General features: G+C 38.2%; 1 protein-coding gene across 1 annotated transcript in view; it reads left to right on the top strand.

Moving 5' to 3' along the window:
- Nucleotides 1–20,064, top strand: part of LOC5578284 (pikachurin) — a 783,038-nt gene that overhangs the window by 720,477 nt on the left and 42,497 nt on the right. The window contains exons 12-14 of the mRNA XM_021842555.1: nt 6,128–6,267; nt 10,398–10,473; nt 18,368–18,520. Coding sequence (XP_021698247.1) covers nt 6,128–6,267; nt 10,398–10,473; nt 18,368–18,520 — 369 coding nt within the window. The remainder of the gene's footprint in view (nt 1–6,127; nt 6,268–10,397; nt 10,474–18,367; nt 18,521–20,064) is intronic.

Below are 20,064 nucleotides of genomic sequence, written 5' to 3'. Positions count from 1 at the left end.
CGCGTCCCAATGATTTTGATACTTGGGATTTTGTTTCGCTATTGTCTTAATGTTTTGCACGATCTCCTTGGTTTTGTTATAATATTTATGAATGCTCATGTGTTCTTGCATTCTGTTTTGCCACAATTGGCACTTATAAGTTGAAAGCTCTTGGCGGTCGCCAAGGGCGGCCGATAAAATTTCTTTTATTTCGTCAAAATTTTGTGGGTTTCCGGCGAGACACAAAATGTCTTTCGCCTTACCCGTTATTTTATTAGTGACGGCTGTCACATACATCTCAAAAATTTGGTCACTTACTAAAGGTTTAAAGCGGTTGAGTGTACTCTCCGCCGTCGTAAGCCATGATTGCAATTGTTTACGATTACCCTCGTAACTAGGGATAGATTTTATCGGATCTGGGATTTTAAATAAGTCTCCCATTGTTCCGATATTAGATGCGTTATGTGCTCCTAGTGCACCTGGAGCGTGGGTTTCCATCTGTTCTTGCTTCTGCTGAAGCATGGCGATGGCAGCCATCATCTCAGACATTTTGTCGACGATTTCTGATTTCTGTCTGATTCTGATTCGGAAATGTGGGTATCAGCTGTTTTATTTGCTTTTGCCCTACGAAAGAATTTGATACGGTCTACCTTAGGCATTCGCCTCAAGCTAGGTTTATGCAACAGTCCGCTTGTGCGATTCTGTGTTTATTTGAGATTCACGGTGGTAGCGGCCTTCCGCGACTGAAATAAAATTTCAATCAGCGCACTGCACTTGTGAACAAGAGAATAAAGGAATTGAACACACGTTCTCTAAGTACTCGTATGTCCGATGAAATAACGTTCTCTCAGAACTCGTTAATTTCAATTACTGATGCACTATTCCACTTGTGGAGGGTGTAACAGACGTGGGTAACACTTTTTATCACTTAGAAAAAAAAATTGTACTCACGGTTTTGTCGTGTGGAGGCTCGGCGAAGAACGTTGACGGTGCTCCGTGTGCTGCAGAAGCGGGGGGTCCTCGAATCAATCCAGCAGCTTATGCTTTCAGCTGGCGACGTTTTTCAACGGGTACCACTTTAGAACTGTTTTATTAGGACAGTCTTTTCCACTGTTTGTCTTCTGAAATCACTTCTTCACTGGCCTATCCGGCTGCGCCAATCACATTTCCCAGGCTGTGATAGCCTTTTTAAAAAAGGTTTTCTAACACTATTACACCTTGCACTTTATTCATTAATCAATCTAACTGAATCTAACTAGTTTTACACTGTTCAAGAGTTACCGGTAAAAGAGAGCGAGCTCGACAGCGACTACCTGTATTTAAAAGAAAAAACTGATTAGTCTGCTATTTGTCACCTCGCGCGTGGAATCAGGGCGGCGTCGTTCGATGCGTCCAAAGTCTAAGGAATCTGCTGACCAGGCTGTTGGCTATTTGCGTGTGCTGTTGGCCGTTGGTGTTGACTCGGCGGAATGGGAGGCAGGTCGTCTCGTAACTATATTTCAACGAAACATTTCAACCAAATCGCCATACAAAAACCGAGTGTTCGGAATATGAGTCTGTTCGGAATTTGAGACAAAACGGTACTTTGGGACGGTACACAAATTATGTTACGCTAAATTTCAACTTTTTCGCCTGATTCGCTGCTGACAAGTAATTTCTCGGCCTATTTTGATGCATGGGAAATTTCTGCAAGGAATCGATTAAGAATGCGTTATTTTCTGATCGCAGTACGGAGTTATAAAGAACTGTCAGTTCAAATGAGAGTCGCTGTACACAATTTCTGCAAGGAATCTGCGAGAAATTTCTTTAGCGATTCCTTTTCAGTAGCAAATCAGGCTTTTCGAGGGAGTCCAGAGAAATGTTTCGAATCAAACCCTGAGATATTTTGCAAACCGTTTAGATTCATATTCTGAACACTTAAGGCCGACATTGACTTCAAATGAATCTTGTTGGACTTGTTCAAGAGAGAATGCTTAATGAATTTTCATAAAGAATGAAGTGATTTTTAAAGGTAATAGTAGTGAAGTTTTTGAACGGATACTTAACATATTACTGCTTCGAATAAATAAATAAATAAATAAATAAACAAACCTTTGAAAGAATTCTTGCAGCAATCAACCTTATCTCTGCGCGATGGGGTAAAACTGATCCCAAATTCAAATTGTTATATCTTTACTTATTATTAATTCACTTATCATAAAAATATTTAAAAAATATCAAAAAGGGTGCGGTTCATTTTATGGAAGAATTCTTGGAATGATCTCAGGAAAAGTCATGAAGAATGGAACGGTAAATGGCTGAGCACGGCGTACCAATGGTACCACGCGTACCTGCAGGAATATAAAAGACCCCTTTGTGTGTTCCTTAGCCTCTTGTTCAGCAACTCCTATCCCTACCTCCCCGTGGTACTGGCCGGGGTACGAGTAACCTTGGGGAAGATCGGGTAACCACCCCCGGTGGGAACTTTGATCGTATGCTGCCAGGGAAGGGGGCGTTTGCTCCTGCAAACATGGAGCGCCTCTACTCCATGTTAAGAGCGACTCACAACAGCGTCTGTTCCCCATGTCAGGGGCGGCTGATCATCGTCAGAGTGCCAGAGAAGGACTCTAAGCTAAACTGCGCACTATGGTCCTCCGAACATTTAGGGGGAATGGTCCTCCGGTCAGGCCCTGCAAGCCATCTGTAAAAAAAAATCAAGCAAGAAATAATCAACGAGAGAATCGGCGAAGACCACAGCGACGTGAAAGGACTAGCGTTTGGAAGCTCGGTACCTGCAACTGTAAATCTCTCAACTTCGTCGGGAGCACACGCATACCGCCGACGTGCTGAAGATCCACGGATTGATGATGACAAAGACGCTTTTTACGCACTGCTTGAACGCGAGTACGACAGCTGCCCAAGCCACGAAGTTAAAATCATCATAGGAGATCTAAACGCTCAGGTTGGCCAGGAGGAGGACCGACTGTTGGAAAGTTCAGTGCCCACTGGCTGACGAACGAAAACGGCTTACAATTAATTGATTTCGCCGTCAAGAATTTGGCCATTCGTAGCACCTACTTCCAGCACAGCCTTTCATACCGAAACACCTGTAGATCACCACAGCAGACAAAATCACACGTTCTGATTGATAGACGACACTTCACCGGCATTATCGACGTCAGGGCGCTAACATCGACTCTGACCACTATCTGGTGATGGTTAAACTGCGCCCAAAACTCTCCGTCGCCAACAACGTATGGTACCGACAGCCACCCCGGTATGATCTAGAGCGGCTTAAGCAACCGAATGTCGCAACTACGTACGCGCAGCACCTCGAGGCTACATTATCGGAAGAAGAGGAGCTAGATAAAGCCCCTTTAGAGGACTGCTGAGAGCAGTGAAAGCAGCCATTATCGATGCAGTTAAGAGGAACGTCGGGTACGTTGGACGGAGTCGACGGAGCGATTGGTTCGACGAGGAATGTATGCAGATTATGGAGGAGAAGAATGCAGCGCGAGAGGTCATGCTGCAACAAGGGACCCGGCAGAACGTTATAGACGGAAACGGCAACAGCAGACCCGCCTCTTTCGGGCGAAAAACGCCGCCTGGAGGAGACGGAGTGCGAGGAGATGTAATAGCTGTGCTAGTCTCAAGAAACACGTAAGTTTTTATCTCAACGCATCCCATGGCAGCTTCGTGCCGAGAGCCGAGATGTGCAGGAACAAGGATAGGAGCATTTTGACGGATGAGCGTGAGGTGACGAAAGGTGAAAGCAGATTTCGACGAACACCTGAATGGCGCTGCGGGCGATGGAAACCAACCCAGCCACCACTTTGAGGAAGATTAAGGATGCCATTCACCAGCTCAAGAACAATAAAGCTGCTGGTAAGGATGGTATCAGAGCAGAACTCATAGAGATGGGCCCAGAGAGGCTGGCCATTTGTCTGCATTGGCTGATAGTTACTATCTGGGAAACAGAACAGCTACCGGAGGAGTGGAAGGAAGGCCCATCTACAAGAGAGGCGACAAGTTAGATCGTTAGATCTTTCGAGCAATCACCATTCTAAATGCGGCCTACAAAGTATTATCAAGCCAGCTTCGTTGACGGCCGATCGACAACGGACCAGATCTTTACTGTACGGCAAATCCTCCAACAATGTCGTGAATACCAGGTCCCAACGCATCACTTTTTTATCGATTTCAAGGCGGCATACGATAGTATCGACCGCGTAGAGCTATAGAAAATTATAGATGAGAACAGCTTTCCCGGGAAGCTCACGAGACTGATAAGAGCGACGATGGAAGGTGTGCAAAATTGTGTGAAGGTTTCAAGCGAACATTCCAGTTTGTTTGGATCCCGCCGGGGACTACTTAACAGCCGAGGTACGATTTTTACGAGATCCAGGCTATTTGTTTGCTTTGCGGATAATATGGACATTGTCGGCCAAACATTTGAAAAGGTGGCAGACCTGTACACCCGCCTGAAACACGAGGCAGCAAAAGTTGGACTGGTGGTGAATGCGTCCAAGACAAAGTACATGCCAGCTGGTGGGGCTGATCGCGACAGGGATCGCCTAGGTAGCAGTGTTACGGCGGTGTGTGGCGGCGAAGGTTGAATCACGAACTCGTCCCACTCTACGGCGAACCCAGTATCCAGAAGGTGTCCAAAGCTGGAATCAAATATATAATCCATTTGTAATTTTTCCTAAAAAAAAATCATCAAAATCGATCGAAACTATAAAACTTTGATGTCGGTACCTAGTGCCGTAAAGTTATGAAAAATGCCTTGTGGTATTTTGTATCCGATACTTGTAATAAATAATAGGTGATAAATATTAAAACACTCGAAAATACAACTTTTTATAATTGGGAAGCGTGCAGAAATTATATCTATGACCTGACATAATTTTTGCACGCTCTCCAATTATAAAAAAGTTTTTAAACCTTGTTTTTTTCATATATGTACGCATCTTCCTCGATTAAGGTGAAAATTAATCTAAGGCATACCATAAAATTTCAAAAGCACAAATCTAAATAGTTTGTCATACAATGCTGTTATCGATTTATATCGCGAATTCGATTAGGAGTGAATATATCATGGATCGTTTCACCAACCATAGGTAACTCGCAGATCCTTTTCCCACTAACCCAATATCCTTCCAGTGGCAACTGTTGAGATGCAGAAGATTTTTGGTCTCTAGCAACAATGGTTGTCTAACTCTCAATCCTTCTCTTCCCAAATGGCCGTAAGGATGTGGCCTGCGCAGTTATTGACTTTTAAAATTTGAGCTCTTGATATGTGCACATTGAGAATAGTAAGCTAATCCCAAGCCCCATTCATTAAACCTCCGTGCTACTTCGATTGTTGTGGTCAATCACGGAGTAGTATTTGCGAATTGTATGTTCAACTGTGCTCGTGCTCAACATTGAGGACTCTTGCCATGCGAAAATAGTGCGAAAATCCTGTTTCAACATTTGTGTGCGCTATATTACATAAGAGTAGAAGCGTGTGCTATGCCGTTTTTGTTAGAAATTTAACTCAAAATTGTCAAATAGGTTTTGAGGCTGTTGAAATTCATCAAAATGAGTGTAACTCTGATACTCTCCATGCATGAAAAAAGATCAAAATTACAAATCTCGACTGTTTTTAATTTTTTGCCAATGAAAAAAATTTTATTATGTACATCGCAAGCTTCTTTTGACTACCAACGCTAAATATTAGTGAAAAAATATCGGAGGTTCATGCAAGCCCGTTAATATGTGTGTATCAGCACACCGTGGGAGGGATTCGACAAAAAAAAATCAAATATGACCCTCGTTATTAGGAATTTTAATTTAACCGACCAGGGATCTAGAAGCAAACAATGTAATTGAAGAACCAAACACATAAATTCTCTATTAGAAATTATCGTAGCTACATTCAAAATTACTAATCCACACTATCTCGTATTATCTTCTCTTTCCATGAACCTCTTCGATACATTCCGCATAATATAATAATTCCATCGTTCATACGTCATACACAACAATCACAAATCGCCCCAAAACGATGAAATTCATGTTCAAAACCGGAAACAATCGGCACCAAACCATACCAATCTCGACGCCTCCATTCAATCATCTCGCAACATCAAACAACGCATAAAACCCTCTGAAAACCTGGAAACAGATTATCATCAAACCCCTTCTGGAGGACGGGCTGCTGCTGTACAGTGGCCACCACGAGTACGGGGACTACATCTCGCTGTGCCTCAACATGGGCTACGTGGAGTTCACTTTCGATCTTGGCAGCGGGCCAGCAACAGTGAGGTACGTATCGCATGACTCGCCTCTCGCACTTATCGGAGGGGTACGGTATCGTGCATGTATTAATTTAGCGGCTCCGGAATAAATTTTGGGGCTTCCTGGTTTATGTGAATGGGAAAGCAGTGGTGTAGATTGGTTTAAGTTTCTGGCCCCTCTTGGTAGATGTTATTTCTATAAGAATATTTATTAAATTTAGCGCATACATCTACATACAGAGAGTGAATTCATGCCGCCCATGGCTATCTGCCATTTAAGGACTGTTCATTTTATAAAGTGAACATTTTTTATGATATAGGAAGATTAGGGGCATAATAGACACACTATGTGAATGATTATTTCAACACTAAAATATTACGTTAAGAACATAACTTTATATTGAGTGATTGTCGCCCCTTCAGCTCAGAAGTCGGTTACGCCAATGAGAAAAGGATACAGAATATATGAATGGCAAGCCCGAGCAGCATCCACCTACGGTCCAACAGTGCATGTTGCATGGTTGAATGCTGGATGAGGCTTATTCTCATAATGATGTTCAAACAAAAACATTCGACCGCTCCACTTCGTATATGACATAATTAAAGCCATGCGGTATGATAACTAATGACGACAGATTAGGACGTGCGGCACTGGAGACAGAGGATTATAGGGGTCGGGCTAATAAATAGGGAATGGAGATGTTTCCTGATTATGTTGATTATGTGTTTGCATAGGTTCAATCGACTGATTTGCTGCTGATTAAGTGGAATCTGGGGCAAGGCTACATTTTAATTGGCTTATAAGTTTTAGTTGTGCATCGCAGTTGAATGAGAAAAAAAGTGTTACGAATTGCATATTTTCTACGAAGAAGGCATAATATAAAACGAATGCTTGCTAATTAAAAACCAGATAGAAGGTTGATTTATCAAATGTTACTTTTACCTTTACTGAGATTTTTAACATTTTTCTTCTTTTTCTTTGATGTTACGCCCCAACTGAGACAGAGCATGCTTCTCAGTTTAATGTTCTTATGAGCACTTGCACAGTTATTAACTAAGAGCTTTCTTTGCCAATTGATCATTTTTGCATGTGTATATCTTGTGACAGACAAGAAGATACTATTTGCCCTGGGAAGTTGAGAAAGTTTCCTTTACGAAAAAAAAACCACCACTAGTGGGATTTGAACCCACGATCCTCAGCTTGGTCTTGCTGAATATTCCTTGTGATGAGAGTGCCACCAAATTTCCTAATCGTGTCCTTAAGTGCAATGTTGAGCAGTGAATTCGGTAGTGTAACGTCACAAATCCAGCCTAATAATCATCGCCGTTAAACCATGTTCATACATTGCAATTCTGAAACTGGCGGAAAATAATCCATCATTATTGACCGAACTATTTCATTCTCTGAACGTGTTCTCATAAGCATCACAATTCTGATTTAAAGAGTACTTTTGGCAAAGTACGTACTCAAGAAGAGTTCAAGCTGAACAGTTCTCGTAATTTGAAGAGCTTCCATGTATTTTCTAAAAGTTGACGCAACTTCCCCTCAATTTCCTTCTGAGTCCTTCATCAGCCGATTACGACACAGTAGGACGTACCATTATAAATCATTTCCAACTTCGGTTTGCAAGTGCGTTCTGCACTCCAGTGCCGTAGTCTCCAATAGAGCAATTCAAGCCGTGCTACAATAAATTTAGAATCTAAACGGCAAAAATCATCTCAGTGGCTGGCACCAACGACAAGGGCCATCATCATCGTCCGGTAGACCAGCCAGCGTTTAATGGTTTCATTTTTGTCGCCTCTGGCTTCGGAACAGCCCACTTCTAGCGTGGTTAGTACCGTTCACATGCAGTTCACTATAGAGCATTTCCAGCTTAAATCGCATATTAAAATTGCATTTTTTAAATATATAAATCATTTTCTTTAAAAGGTCATTTTTCAAAACTAAGTACTGAAAATTTACCAAAATTATATTAGTAAAATTTTATATTGAATAATCTTACTACGTACACTAAATTCGGAAAAAGGTAGTATCTATCCGATTTTTGTTATGAGCTGAAAATGCTAGATAGGGTGTAGGGAACGCCGATAGTCATTATTGTTCATTGGTCACAACTAGACGACCACACAGAAATAGGGTAGATGTACCAATAGTGGAGGTACTAAGCACGATTCTACTTCATTTAACCGTCTAAATTCAAAAAGCGCAATTAATGTACATGTTAATGTTGTAACGGGAAGGAACAACCTTTGACTTAATGAGAAAAATGATTTAATCGCAGTAATCCACGCCATGTCAGTGAAAAATAATACCTCCACTATTGGTACACTGTTCCTTTAGTTGCGGTAAATTTTTAATTTGTGTTCCTATAGTTGCGGTATCCGTTGTTTTCTTATGGGATCCTCCACTATAGGAACACTTTACCGCAACTATTGGTACAGGTAAGAAAAGTTTTAGCAATTTTAGTGATATTTCATCAGTTTTGAAGCAATTTGAACGCTTTTTTTTACTATTCCGTGTATCAACAAGTCAATACGTCGATTGGCTGTGTCGGTTCGGTGGCTAATATAATAAAATCAGTGAAAACGGTCTACCGCAACTATAGGAACACCCACAACTAAAGGAACACTTACCCTATGGCCAACAGCCGGCAAACCATATCGAATCACTGTTAAACTAGTGGTTTCAGGTAGGAAAAAACGATTGTAAGCACGTTCTACCAAATGCTGGCAAAGAAGGTTTAAAAAGTTTATGTTTTACCGTGTGCCAGACAAGCAGTGCGAACATGAATTTTGGGTATGTACGTTGTTTTGGTGCGATACCTGGCCCCTCAGGTTCTTTATAAAGAGGTGCTTCAGAGCAGGGCTTTGGAATGGGTTCGATATGGCGTTGCAAGTGCTTTTCCATTACAGCTTTGTTGGTTCACAGTAAAACTCGGACGATAAACCATGTTACTACACACAGCATCCAGTCTGTATTTACGTAATAGAGGCGGTCTGTGGTGGGAAACAATTAAATTTTATCGCGTATGATACGGATATGAAGCAGTGCTTTACAGAGTTACAACTTTGAGATATTAGGAAGTTTAGCAGTAAACAGTAAGTGCGCGAATGTTGAACATATTTATATGGTCATAATGGTTTTGGTAGCCTTTTTGTACATTATTCTTAAACAATAAGGATACTAAACTTTGACAAATTTCTTTAAAAAAAATTAGTGTTGTGCCGTAAAATGGGGTGTCAAATGATTAACGAGGGTGTTCAAATGTTCGAAATAATGAAATTACAGGATGTGACTAAGGAGTCATGCAAAAATTATGTCACGCTTAAAGATGGGAGGATCAAGCCAAGAGACAACCTACAAAGACGTTTTCACTTGATTCAACCAAATTTTTCAATCTTTTTATCCATTTATTTAATCTAAGCAGGCTCAGCCGTTGGTTTATTTATTGATTTCGTCCTAAAATCTCACGCTCAGTTCCCTGCAGTTATGGATGTCAAAAAACGTAAATTTAGTGAAATTTCAGATAAATTACCCTATGAACAACAATTATGTCCGAATCAGTTCCCACGTTATCCACACGAAAGCGAATCACTGGTATTCCTAGGATTATCCCAACAAGCAGCAGAATTGGGTCAGATTGAATCCTCACTTCAAAAACCGTCAATGTGTTCAACCATCACTAAGCCGCCACCATCACACGCGGAGGAAGCAAGTCCACATTCATTAGCCATGGAATCATCATCAATAGATTCCTGTTCGACATTGACCGATATAGAAATGTACCCGCAGGAAAACGATGAAAATAAATCGAATCCGAAAGGAATGTTCGTGGTGACCGAAATGGAAACGGATTCAACTACTGGTGGCAGCGGAAGTGAAAATCTGGACGACGTCAGTATCTCAACGATGTGTGAGGCTTCTAGTTCGGGATCTAGGCAGCAGTCTAACGATCAAATCAAGCACCATTCGGAGAAATATGACTTTTATTCGTAGATCTGTGTAGTGAATAAAACTTTATGGCTTGTCACACAATTCCATAAATCTGACCATCCTTTCTTATTTAAGATTTCTTTCAGTTGAACTTCTGGAATATTTTGTTTCTGTAAAATAATTAACATGGAATAATTATTTATTTATTATTTTTTTCATTACAGAAGCGAATTTCCTCTGACGATGGGTCAATGGCACACAATCAAGGTTTCCAGAACATCTCGACTGGCAGTCTTAAAGGTGGGTACATTACTTGTCCATGGGCATATGTGCAGTCCATTGCAAATATAATGTAACCTTTTAAGTTGGACATTGCCATATTTTTGTTTGTGTCACTAATGTACTGTACAGTTTTCTGTTACGTTTATATGTTCAATACAAAAATAATATATTGCAAATTCTACCGCAAAGTTGTGCACAATGTGTTTAAGGTGATTATAAAACGAAGCCAAACTTCGAATTTTCTAGTGCACCAGACTGGAGAATCTGACAACAGTTCGCGTTGAAAATCAATCAAATTACTTGCTTGCTGGTGGTGACCAATGGGATAAATTTTCAACGCGTAGCGCTGTTTGGTTCTCAAGTCTTGTGCTCTTGAAAATTTGAGGTGTGGCTTTGTTCTATAATCACCTTAACCTAATTTGGGAATTAAGTTCATTTATGACCAATTGACAAGGAAGAGAAGCTACAATTCTGTAAAGAAGAAGAGTACTCCGAAATTTTCTAACTTTTCCTAGCTTTTGGAAACGAACATGTTCGGACTATTTTTAAAGAACCCTTGGGCAACTTCTAGGAACGAAGCTGAAAAAAATACAGTCAACTCTCAATAACTCGATACTGAAGGGACCATCGATTTAAGGAGGTATCGAGTTAAAGAACACAAAACCAGTGCAAATGCGATCCAAGGGACCATCGAGGTAGCCATGCAAACCAAGTAACTTTTATTATGGTTTTCTAACTCGATTTCGAGATATCAAAACCCTAAAAGAACCCACGCAAAAAACAAATAAATTGTAAAACACGACACATGGACTCCAGAAACCAATTTTGGCAGGAACTGGTACACATCGTATTCAAATCTTTCAACGCTTGTATGATATGAAGTCATGAAATAATAAATTTAAAAATTTTAACATTTTTTGACCGGTTGCGGTAAGGCGTTGTATGATAATTTTCAGAACATCTTAAAATATCATCATCCAACAGCTTAAAATTTATGATTTTTCACATAGATTCGAATGGACGTCATGCCAAAGTCTAAACATTAAAAACGATACATCTGAATGTGTAGAACAAATTTCAAAGTTTTTGTCGTGCATGTGCAATTCAGAGCATGAATAAAGGGGTTTATGCGGTGGTCAACTGGAGTGATAACATCAACTTAATATAAGATTTTAGAAAACCACGTTGAAAAATTGAAAGCAATGTAATTTTAAGCTCGGAGGTCATGAGGTTTATCAGTGAGATGAATGGGTTACGATCATTTATGTTTATATTTTCGCATATGCAAAGGGTTTTTTTTTTCAAAAATATTTGTTTTCTCCACTAGGGTGTCCCAAAATTTCACTTGGGGCTCAACTTCCAAAATGTAGCTGATGAGGATATAATATATTTTTCCATATGAGGTTTAGGGGTTTCCCCATCGAGATTTTTGAAATAAGCTCGATTTCCGTGAGTAATGTCAAACAAATATTTCTAGTTCAGTAAAATTGCATAAAACACATAGTTTTTATTTATTGTTTTTGCAGATCCATTGGGGTAAAACTATGTATATTTTGTACAAAAATTTAAAACAATCATTTTTTGAATGTTTAAAAATTATGATTTTTTCAACACATTTTGATATCGTCAAAAGTGGGTTTCAAACTTGACACCTGTATTCTTCTTCATTAACGAAAAGATTGGAAGTTTTGTAAGGAAAAACTTTACTGAAGACATTATACCCCTAATTTAATGTGTTTTTAAGTTACTCAAGATTTACTGAGGACAGAAATGTTACTTTCTAGATCAGTGGTTTCCAACCGATAGTCCGCGGACCCTTAGGGGGCCATCACGACTAATCAGGGGGTCCATGGAACCGTCGTGAAAAAGGGTAATTTTTTCTTCATTGATAATGAAATTTCAGTTATTCTTGTTCGTAATAGTTAGAAACTGTTTAACGGTTGTTGAAAATATATGGCTGAATCCTTAATGAAATTTTGATATCATTGTGGATAGTAAGCAAATTCCACGCTTTTCAAGATTTACGGCAAGATACCTGTCGGAACCCCGATGAGATATTAGAAAAATGTCATGGGGAGTTTCTTGGCAGACTCTTTTGATTTTCTGGACATTTTCATTCGAAAATATTGACAAAACAACTTGGTATATTTTCGAATTTTGTAGAACAATCTCACAGATTTTTGTAAGTTTATCGAAAGTGTGTATTTGATGACTCTTCGTGATATTAACTCGAAATTGACAAAAAAAGTCGAATTTGACAAACATGAAATTATGGGCAGTATGAGGTTTACGAAATTTTGTGGAACTAGATATATTTGTTAGGCATAACTCACGAAATTCGGATTATTTTCCAAAAATCTCGATGGGGTAATCTCTAAACGTCATTTATTACTGTTCCCCCATACAAAAGCTCGATTGTGATAAGCTACCATTTTGGAGGTTGAGCCACCAAGTTTCGTGACAAAGTGAAATTTTGGGACACCCAATTGCTCACGTGTTTTGTATAGTGTTCATTTTACCACCAACAGCCGTTCATTTTGATTCTACCCCATTACCCCGAATCCCATTACCCCGAATGACATTAACTCGAATGCCATTACCCCCGAATTCCAAATCGCCGATCGACCCATCCGAATAACATTTCCCCGAATTCCAAAATCATGGGGAAATGTCATCAGTATCATCATGTTAAATTTATTGAAAATTCGGGGAAATGGCATTCAGGGTGATGGAATTCGAAGTAATGGTACATTTGCAAGGTTGGTAGCGAGTCACTTTTTAGCTTTTCAGTGATTTCGTCACATTTTTGACGTCTGTCAATTTTTCGTCAAAAAGTCACTTTTTTCAACCATTTTGAGCTTATATTTTGAGAAGAAAATTATGAATATATTTTTTTTATTATTTAGGTTATCATCAGATCAACCTCATGTCAGTATCAAAATATTGATTCGTGTGAAAAAAGCTTCGAAAAAAGTTTATTTTCCATAGAGTTTTACGTAATTTGTAACAGTATCTAAGTTATTATTAATATGGTTTGAGTTCACAAAAGGTTTAAATGTAGAGTTTTTTTTTAATATTTCGTGAATTCTTATTAAAAAGAAATGTTAATGCCTTGTGGTGGATAATTAGATGTTTATCTGCTATTACCGTACATTACGTTTTGAAATATTCATCCTTATTATTCTTCGAACTTCGTTTTATTAATCAAACCATCCTGGTATAAAGTACATTAGCTCCTCAAAATTTTCAAAAACGCAAAACAAGCAATAATTATATGATATTCTATTTGAGAGTACTTATCAGTACACATTTTATTTGCAAACCAAACCAAAAATGAATTGATCTAAATGGATTCTTAAAACAACGTTATTCGTATTTTTCGACAATTCATTTCCATATGCATTAGGGTTGTTCAAAATATGAAAAGGTTTAAAAATACAATCTCCCATATCTTTACTTTCATAGTTTTCTTAAAATTATTGTTCTGGGAAATTTTCAGCTTTCAAGGTGGTAAATTAAAGGTGGCCCAAAGACGATGAAGGTTTATATGGAAATTACTATAGACGAATTTTGAAAAATGTTCAATACACGTTAATACTAGAACGTTTGTACAAACTCATCATCCCATAGTGGAAACTCATTCTTTAAACCATAATAATGAAATCTGCTCAAGAGAGTAATTCAATTCGACGTAAAGAAGAAAAGTTATTCGTGAGTTTGTTTGCTATTATTAAGCTTCATATGTGATTAAAGCCCTACAAACATTTACAAAACTCCCATGCAAAATAAGCTCAAAAGGGTTTTTTTTCTGAAACATCCTTCAGTATGTTTGTTTGTTTGTTTGTTTTATTAACGACACTTTACACCGAACAGGTGCATTCGTGTCAGAATAAAAAAAAAATCATTTTATAATTCAATTTCATACATTATTTACAATATTTAGCAATGAACTTGTCTTGCCGTTTTGACCGCTTGTCAAATTTGATTCTCCATCCTTCAGTATGGTTCAAAGGGTGAATTTACACTATGGGATGAAAAGTTTGTACTTACATTACAGTACTAACGTGTTTTGAACATTCTATAAATTTCTCCATGGATCGATTCACGAATTCGCTATCTGACGTTTGAGCGGTGCCGTGTTATTTATGTGACCATGGAAACGAGTGAATTCGGCACCGCTCAAACGTCAAATTTGTGAACACGTGTATTGGTTCATAGTAACTTTTATATAAACCTACATTGTTTTTGGGTCACCTTTAAATCACTACAGAATAAGCTGAAAATTTCACAGTACACTATTTTTATGGTAAAGATGTGAGGAAAGATATGGGAGAATGCATTGCCAAACTTTTTTAAATTTTGAATCGCCCTAATATGCATGCTTTCGTCCAATAAATGTGGGGTGTCGCATCTTCATCTTGGTTTTTTTATTCACTTTGGCAGGAAGTTTTTTGAAAGTCACAGACTTTATATTTAACAATAATACGCGCAAAAATATGATATTTTTTCATTGCATACTTTATTACAATCGACCAACTATAACCCCCAATGTCAAGTGAATCATGAAAGTGTCCAAGTAATTTTGATTGAAATTCAGAAGCTTAATGCTATTAACTTCTTTGACAGCATAACTCAGATGAACAGCTTATTAAGCCTATCGTCTATATGCTAAATGTCCATTCTGCCAAACGTACCTCCTATTAAACTTACTGATGGAATATTTCAATGTCACTTAAGCTTATATCAACCATACTTCGGTGATATAAAAGACCAATACTTTGGTGATATAACAGACACAACATTTTAAAGAGATTGAAAATCTGCTAAAAATGGATTATTTGTGTAAATGCTAACTTTTCTGTGTGAAATAAAAGTAGTCAATATCATGAAATTTTGGAATTACAATAAAAATTTCCAAATATGGTACTTAAGTAGACCAACTATTTGCAGAAGATCATATTGAATATTCCCTGTCATTATGACAGTGTCATATTGGATATTGATCGTAAAACAGTATATTAGAATTGAAATAAAATTGATTACGGTTCGGTTTTCAAGTCACTTTTAGTCACTTTTCGAGAATCGAAAGTCACTTTTAAGCAGAGTGTCGTGTTTCTCATGTATACCTGAATGAGCTAGTGTGCCATGCAACATTTCATATCGCAGCTCATAAAATATGTGAGACACGAGATGCGGATACGTACAAAATATATCATAGTGAGCGAGTCTCATGATACATCTCGTGAGGCTCGTCACATGCGCTTACTAGGAGTACTTCTATGCAGTTATGTTTGCCTAGTACAATAACCCTATGGAAACATACGACTTCGTTCTATGCCTATGCTTCTTCGGTGGCCAACACACGTTTTTCAATTCAAATGCCAGAACCTCAACCGTGTTGAACCACGTCAGTCCTTTCAAACTGGTTACGGGCAGTTTTGATAGTTGAATCCCTTTTCCTTGCTTCTGAAACCATCGCCTGCGAGGCTCAAATGCACTGTCACATTGAGATTTTCTCATGAGACAGCGCAGGAGCCAGTGCAGATGTGATCGTTTGAGCTAGTACATTGCTACATGAGATCTAAAAAAATGTGTCTCACCATAGCACGTGCTGAAGCGCGCGATTGTTTTTGTGCGCTCATGGCAAGCTGATCTCAAGCTCTTGATATGAGGCGCGTATACATGTTGTCTGCTTTTAAGTCACTTATTTTTGAAATCTGGTCACTAAAATGACTTTTTTCGGAACCACTTTTTTCTACCAGCTCTGTACATTCGGGGTAATGGAATTCGGAGTAATGGGGTAGAATTGTTCATTTCCCTAGATAGTGCGGGTAAAAGAAACATTTACATCTATTTTTGCTAACGAAAAAAATATGTGAAAATTTAGCTGAATTCCTGCATGAAGTTTTGGAGGAATTTCTGAAGGATTATTAAACAAAGTTCTAAAATAAAATAATTAAAAAAATAATAATTTCTGTCAAAACCAAGAATTTTCGATGAAATCGGATTCTTTGAGTTATTTTTAATGTAATTCTAATAAGAATTACTTGAGAAATTGCTGGATTATTATGAGGAGGAATCTTCAGAAGAATATTTATAGGTATAATTTTCAGCAGGAATCACAGTAGTGATCCCAGCAAAAAATATAAAGCTAAGGAAATTTATGAAAAGAAATTTGGAGAAATCCAGGCAGGAGATCCTTAAAAATTTAAGATGAAGCTGCTGAAATAATCCTCCTAACCCCTTGAATATTCTATGAAACTAATAGGAATGTCTGGAAGAATCTTTTAAGGAATTTCAAGAGAATTCTCTGAAAGTATTCATGGAAAAATCTCAAAAATATCTTTTGGAGGAACCTCCGGATGAGTCCCTGGAGTCAATTTTAGAATAGTTATAAAAATACGAGGAGTAATTACTGTAGAAATATCTGTAGAAATTCTTGGAGAAAATTTTGAAAAAGAAATAACAAAAAAAATATTGACCATAGAAATTCTTCTTCTTATTGAAGTTCTGAAGAAATTTCTAAAAGTATTTTTGAAACAAAATTCTAAAAAAAATAAATAAAAAAAAATTTCTATAAAATCTGAAAGAGTTTTGAATGAAATCTGGAAAAAACAAGAAAATCCCAGTTTCCAGAAGGACTAACCTGGGCACTTTCTGGAATAATCTCTAGAAAAAACTCTTGAATCAATGGAGGATGTTTTGAGGATTTCTAGAAACATCTTTCGAAGAACTTATGCGGGCATTTTTGGAGGCTTTCAGATGAAACTGCTGGAAAAATCACTAGAAGTATTCCTGGACAAATTTCTGAAGAAATGCCAGTAGAATTTCCTATTGGGATTCCTTAAAAGACCTTGGGATAAACTTTTGGAAGGATACCTGAAATTAAACTTCTGTTGAAAACTTTTGAGGATTCAATGAGAAATTTTAAGTGGAATCTCTAGAGGAATAGTTGGGATAAATCCTTGAAAATGCCTGTATGAATCTCTGAAGGGATTTAGGAAGAATTCTAGTAGGAAGTTTCTGAAGAATCTCTGGAGACATCTCATTCCTGTAAGAAACACAGGGTCAATCCGTGGATGAATTTGTGTAGCAACTCTGGATGAAATCTGATGGAATTCTTGTTGAAATTTGTAATGGAATCCATGGAGGCTGTTCTGTGGAAAATTCTTTGTAGAACTCCTAGAGAATCCCTTATAAAATCCCTGGGTACAATCCTGCTAGGATTTCTAATAGAAATTCCTGGAAAAATAACTAATGTTGAATGAGAAATTCTAATGTTTTAGAATTTTTGGGTGAAATTCTCAATTGGAATACTAGGAAAATCTGTTATGGAATCCCTATTAGAGTACCTGGAGAAAGGTCTAGCTAAACTCGCTTGGGAAAATCCCAAATCAGGGATTCCTGTAGATAATTTTATTTATTTCAGCATTTCCTGCTGTAATCTAATGGAATGAAGTAAGCGCCATTATTGTAATTTTCGGCTTATTTTGCAATATACCTGCTGGAATTATGCAAACGTGATAACTCTATGACATGGGGTCGCAAAAACTAGTGCTCATTTATCTTCCTGGAGTCAAAAGTCAAAAGTCCAAAAGTCATAAACTAAGAAGATTGATGTTAAGGTTTAATATTTTAAATCATTGCACAATTTTTTCAAAGAATCCTATCTAAGGAATGCATGAATGTAAATATATCTTTCTAATTGCTTTGTTTCCCAAGAGCAATTACTATCGTACTACCAAGACTGTTATCTTTTCCAAACAAAACATATTGTTTAAGCAATTAAATCTTCCCCCACTCTTACATCTCACATTACATCATTTTTTATCCCGGATTTTGTCATCTTGATATTTTTTTCGCAAAAAAAGAAGGACGATGGAATACATTCTACTCTGTTTCCGCATTGCAGATCGATCAGCTGCCAGAAGTGATGACGGTCTCGCCGAACGGATTCTGGCATCTTTCGTTGCCACACAGCTTGTACCTGGGCGGAGTGCACAACATCCACACGCTGCCGATGAGCCTCAGGGATAAAGGTTCCTTCGCCGGATGTGTTCAGAAGGTAAGACAGGTATCCCAAATATTTCGTGAGCTTCTTCCTCTTTTGATTTTATTGCTTTGATAAATGTTCTGAGGGGAGAAACGCGCAACGGACGTCCCGAGTGAGGGACAGATTGGCAAAAGAACCGACATCGGTACGCAGAGGTCCAGTTTTGTGGAAAGCTGGGAAAACCCTATTTTTGAACATGTAGAAGAACACAGTCAAACATTCATATCATGTTTGTTTTGTTTTGAAAAAGTTGAGGTCTTGGAAAACAGCCTTTTTTTCTATGAGTTCCAAAAACTGATGAATATGCACAAAATAGGGTATACGATGACAAAAACTTGTAAAACATTAGGAAAACGTATTTTTTGCCATTATATTTTAAATCTGGACCCCTGTGCGGTATGGTGTACAGAAACGGGACGTGGAATGAAATGGCTTGTTTTTTTCATACCGTGTTCGCTTCTCCAAGAAACGTTTCTTGGGGTTTTATGACTTTGTTCCGGTGGATTGAACTTTCTGGCAGCAAATGCAATTATTCCGCATCACAAACCGCCAACTGAAGCTTTGTCTGCGGTGCGGTACGGAGAAGGCGTACGCCATGTAAAATCCTTCACTGTGAGTATCCGCAAGGAAGAACTCAGATGTAAGCAGAGCTCCAGAGCCGTTATCAAATTTGTTGCTAATTTCATTATAGCGGAGGCGATTTCAATTTTCGGTGAGTTCAAGTTAACATCTAGCGATTTGTGATGGTTATAACAAATGAGGAGTAAATCAGATAAAATTAGGTTTTCCGAAATCTGGGTTTGTAATAACCCCGCTTGAGATTATACGTTTAAATAGCACTAGCAACAGGTTCTTTTCAACTGAAAAGGTAGGTGTGTTTGTTGAGAATTTTGATAAAAATGAATATTCAGTCAAACCTCTATGACTTGATTCCTGAAGGGACCATCGACTGATGGAAATATCTCGAGTCACCGGGAATCCAGAGAAATTCTATGGAGGCACTCAGATATCAAGTTTTTAACTTCCAAAAATATGTAGAACTAAAAAGTACTTCTTTTAAGCAGCGTTTAGAAACAATGCTGAAAAGTAGCACTTTTCAGTACTGTTTTGGGAGTTGTCAAATTAATATATAAGTGCGTCTATTCGTTAACTTACTCTGGATTTCTCAATGACTAAGCCAACTAGCTTCTGATTCTACATTTGTCGGATGCTCCAAATTCGATTCAGGTAGAAGACTAGAAATGAAGGCGTGAAAATTTGTGACAGTCATTGAACTGCATTACAGAATACATTATTTAAAAATATACGATTGGATGTCCATGTGGATTTAATTGATATATGTTTATGTTCCTTAAAATAATCCGACTAAAACGGCATTTATCGCAACGGCACGCAGGGGATGCTAAGTGCCCGAATCTATGCAGGTACTGCCTATAGCAACCATGTCCTGACAGAAACTGCGTCAGGTGGATGTTCACTTCCCCATGGTTCCTTTCATTTTAATCTGACCAGTAGTATGCGGCGCCGCCATCTTTTCGAATCCAACATGTTCTAAG

This window comes from Aedes aegypti, chromosome 2, assembly GCF_002204515.2.
Source record: "Aedes aegypti strain LVP_AGWG chromosome 2, AaegL5.0 Primary Assembly, whole genome shotgun sequence".
Classification (NCBI taxonomy): Eukaryota; Metazoa; Arthropoda; class Insecta; order Diptera; family Culicidae; genus Aedes; species Aedes aegypti.
The sequence above is the reverse complement of the archived record's forward strand: the minus strand, read 5'-3'. Positions and strand labels throughout refer to the sequence as shown.